We start from the raw sequence: 4070 nt of genomic DNA, 5'->3' as shown, positions 1-4070 counted from the left end.
GCGGATGAAAAGCTGTACTGAACTCCAGTCTTGTACCCAAGGACTCGTGCAATTGCTTCCAGAAATGAGAAGTAAATTGAGTCCCTCTATCTGACACGATACTCTTAGGAACACCATGCAAACACACTATCCTCTTCATATATATTTCCGCTAGTTTCGCACTGGTATAAGTAGTTTTCACTGGCACGAAGTGAGCCACTTTAGTCAGCCGATCTACTATAACCCAAATTGAATCATATCCTGATTTGGTTCGAGGTAGCCACTGATGAAGTCCATTCCTATTTGTTCCCATTTCCAGTCTGGCACTGGTAAAGGCTGTAGCAATCCTGCTGGTTTCTGATGTTCCGCCTTCACTCGACTGCATACATCACATTTAGCAATGTATTCCGCGATATCTCTCTTCAGGTTATTCCACCAAAATCTCTCTTTTACATCCATATACATCTTGGTGTTACCCGGATGTATGGAATAAGGAGAGTCATGCGCCTCCTGTAATATCAACTTCCTGAGGGCATCATCTTGCGGTACGCAAATCCGTTTCTCAAACCACACGGTACCTTGGTCATCTACACGGAATCCCTTGGCCTTGCCTTCATTCAGGTTGGTCTTGATTTCCTCCATAACTTTATCTCCCTTCTGAGCTTCTCGGATTTTATCCTGCAACATCGGTTGCACCTCTAGCGATGCTAGGAATCCTTCAGCTACCACCTCTAGTCTAAGCTCCTTAAACCCCTTACATAAGTCTTCTGGCAGCTCCCCCGCGGTTAGGCCATTGACATAGACCTTGCGGCTTAATGCATCGGCCACTACATTAGCTTTTCCCGGATGATATTGCAAACTCAGATCATAGTCTTTAATCAATTCTAACCATCTCCTCTGTCTCATGTTCAACTCCTTCTGAGTAAAAATATACTTAAGACTTTTATGATCCGTGAATACCTCGCAACGTTTGCCATACAAGTACGGTCTCCATGTCTTTAATGCGTGCACTACTGAGGCTAATTCCAAGTCGTGCGTGGGGTAATTGACTTCATGTTTCTTGAGTTGTCTTGAAGCATACGAGACCACCTTGCCTCCTTGCATCAACACACTTCCCAAACCGTGACCTGAAGCGTCACAGTACACTTGGAAGTCCTTCTCTATATCAGGTAAACACAAAACTGGTGCCGACACTAACCGATTCTTCAGTTCTTGGAAACTAATCTCACGAGGCTTCAGTCCACTCAAACTTCTTCCCCTTTTGTAACAACATGGTCATTGGTCTAGCAATCTTGGAGAAATTTTCAATGAACCTCCTATAGTATCCTGCCAGTCCTAGGAAACTACGGATTTCATCTATATTCCTTGGTGATACCCACTTAGTCACTGCGGACACTTTTTCGGGATCCACTGCAATTCCATCCTTCGACACTACGTGTCCTAGGAATCCAACTTGTTCTATCCAAAACTCACACTTGCTGAACTTTGCATACAACTTATGCTCTCGGAGTCTCTGCAATACCCTGCGCAAATGTTCTTCATGCTCTCTACGGCTTTTGGAGTAGACTAAGATGTCATCGATGAAAACAACGACAAACTTGTCTAGAAAATCCATGAACACTTTATTCATCATATTCATGAAATATGCTGGAGCATTGGTCAACCCAAAAGGCATTACTGTGTACTCATACGAGCCATATCTAGTGACAAATGCTGTCTTGGGTATGTCCATCTCTCTAACTTTCATCTGAAAGTATCCTGATCGAAGATCGATCTTAGAGAACACAACAGCTCCTTCTAACTGATCGAAGAGCTCATTAATCTTGGGTAGTGGGTATTTGTTCTTTATGGTCACTTCATTTATTGCTCGGAAGTCTGTGACTAGCCTTTGTGTACTGTCCTTCTTCTCTACAAATAACACTGGGGCGCCCCAAGGTGATGAGCTTGGGAGAATAAATCCCTTCTTCAAGTGTTCATCTAGTTGTAACTTAAGTTCCTTTAATTCATTTACGGCCATGGGATATGGCCTCTTGGCTATCGGTCCTGTTCCGGGTATCAGCTCGATGAGAAATTCTACATCTCTATCGGGTGGCATTCCCGGTAACTCTTCTGGAAAAACATCAGGATATTCTCTTACCACGAGCACATCTCCAAGGCTAACCCCCTTAAGAGAATTAAGCCTAACTCTTTTTAGATCATACTTCGACTTATATCTAATCTTCCTTTTCTCGGGAGTCGTCAACATGATAGCTCGGTTTGCACAATCTATGACTCCTTCATAACTGGTCATCCAATCCATCCCTAATATGACATCCAAACCTTGGGTTTCTAATATGATCAGATTTACTGGGAAAGCATGTTTGCCTATTTTTAGGGTAATGTTTCTACATTCGGTTTGCACAAACATTTCTCCCCCAGGCGAACTCACTCTAATCGGCTTCAGCATGGTTGAAGTGGCTAGATTGTGTTTATTAACAAAAGCTCTTGATATGAATGAATGCGATGCTCCCGTGTCAAATAAAACTAATGCTGCAAAGTTGTTGAGCAAAAACGTACCAATGACAGCATCAGGTTCATCATACACCTCCTCCACGTTGACATGATTCGCATGCCCCTTCTGGAACGGGTTGGGCTTGTCAGCTTCATCGGCCTTCTTCTCTGGGCATTCAGTTGCATAGTGTCCCTTGTTCTTGCATTTGAAGCAGGTCACCTGACTAACATCTCTCTTTGGCTCCTGATTATGGCGATGCTGTCCATTGCCATGATTGTGTCCGTTGTGACCATTTCCTTTGTATACCGAAATGGTTCCTCTGTTTCCACCACTGTGGTTATGACCATTGGTGTTGTGGCCATTCCCATACCTGTGGTGGTTATGTCCACCATTGTTCTCATGGTAGTGAGGTTTCTTCTGAGCAGTGCCCGAGTTGTACTTGTTAGCACTGTACTTCCTCTTCCTGCTCTCCTCTTTCTTGATGTTGTTATCCAAAGTGATGGCTTGATCTAGAAGAGCCTGATAATTTGGAGCATAAGCAACTGACAACGGTATCTTCAGTTCTCCACTGAGTCCACTAAGAAATTTATCCTTTCTCTTTGCGTCAGTATCAATATCTTCCGGAGCATAACGTGACAGGGAACAGAAATCATCCATATACTCCTTTAGGGATCGGTTGCCTTGTTTCAGCCCACGGAATTCATCCCTTTTTAAGTTCATGATTCCCGACGATATGTGTGCATTACGGAATCCTTCCTTGAACATATCCCAAGTGAGTCCCTCTAGAGGATGTGTTATCTGATAGGTCTCCCACCACTGTGCTGCTGGTCCCTCGAGCAGATGAGCAGTGAATCTCACCTTCTGCGCCGGTACATTCACAAGTAACCAGATCCTTGTGCACAGAACGCAGCCAGTCATCGGCCACAATGGGTTCAGTTGCTGTAGAGAACTTGTTGGGTCTAAGTCTCAGAAACCTAGCCAGTCTGTCCACTGGGGGTGGTGGTGGTGGCGGCGGTGGTGGAGGTGGTGGTGGTGGTGGATTTGCATTCTGATTTGCCAAAAACTGCGTCATCGCGTTCATCAGTTGGGTTTGGGCTGCCATCATCTGCTGCATCATGTCCATGTTGTTGTTGTTGTTGTTGTTGTTGTTGCGGGGATCCCGGCGAGGAGGCATCTGTATGTTTATAGCCCGGATGAGTATAGACAGAAAACTAGAGAAAGAAAAATCTACCCAAACAAGCATTAACGACAATCAATCATACACTCAACATTCAACAAGCAAACAGCCACAAATAATAAAAAATTCGAAATATATAGTTTTGAATCACCACCCAACAAAATAGGTTCTAACAAGCGTACTAGTACTGCCATACCACAATTTGGTAGATCAATACTTCAAAACGAAACGATAGAATTAAGGTCTCTCAAGCGACAAAGTATACTCGCATAAAGTACTAGGGATAACTTGGTACGTTGCTACAGCTAGCTGGGGTTCCACTGATTACTGCGGAAACAGGTTGACGTACTGCCTTGCGGTCATGCGCCTGCGCTTCATTGCACGTGTGTTTCTTGCCGGCGTGTCCTCCTCTTCACTCGAGAT

At 44.3% G+C, this 4070-nt stretch overlaps 1 protein-coding gene across 1 annotated transcript; it reads right to left on the bottom strand.

Moving 5' to 3' along the window:
• Positions 1-216: 216 nt before the first annotated feature.
• Positions 217-3388, bottom strand: LOC139833810 (uncharacterized). Its single transcript, XM_071824159.1, has 3 exons — positions 2536-3388; positions 1658-2088; positions 217-897 (listed from the first exon to the last, which is right to left on the bottom strand). The coding sequence occupies exons 1-3, from the start codon at positions 3386-3388 to the stop codon at positions 217-219; spliced, it is 1965 nt and encodes a 654-aa protein (XP_071680260.1).
• Between the last annotated feature and the right edge of the window lie 682 nt (positions 3389-4070).

This window comes from Lolium perenne, chromosome 7 (genome assembly GCF_019359855.2).
Source record: "Lolium perenne isolate Kyuss_39 chromosome 7, Kyuss_2.0, whole genome shotgun sequence".
In the NCBI taxonomy this organism is placed as follows: domain Eukaryota; kingdom Viridiplantae; phylum Streptophyta; class Magnoliopsida; order Poales; family Poaceae; genus Lolium; species Lolium perenne.
This window is presented reverse-complemented; position numbering and strand designations above follow the sequence as displayed.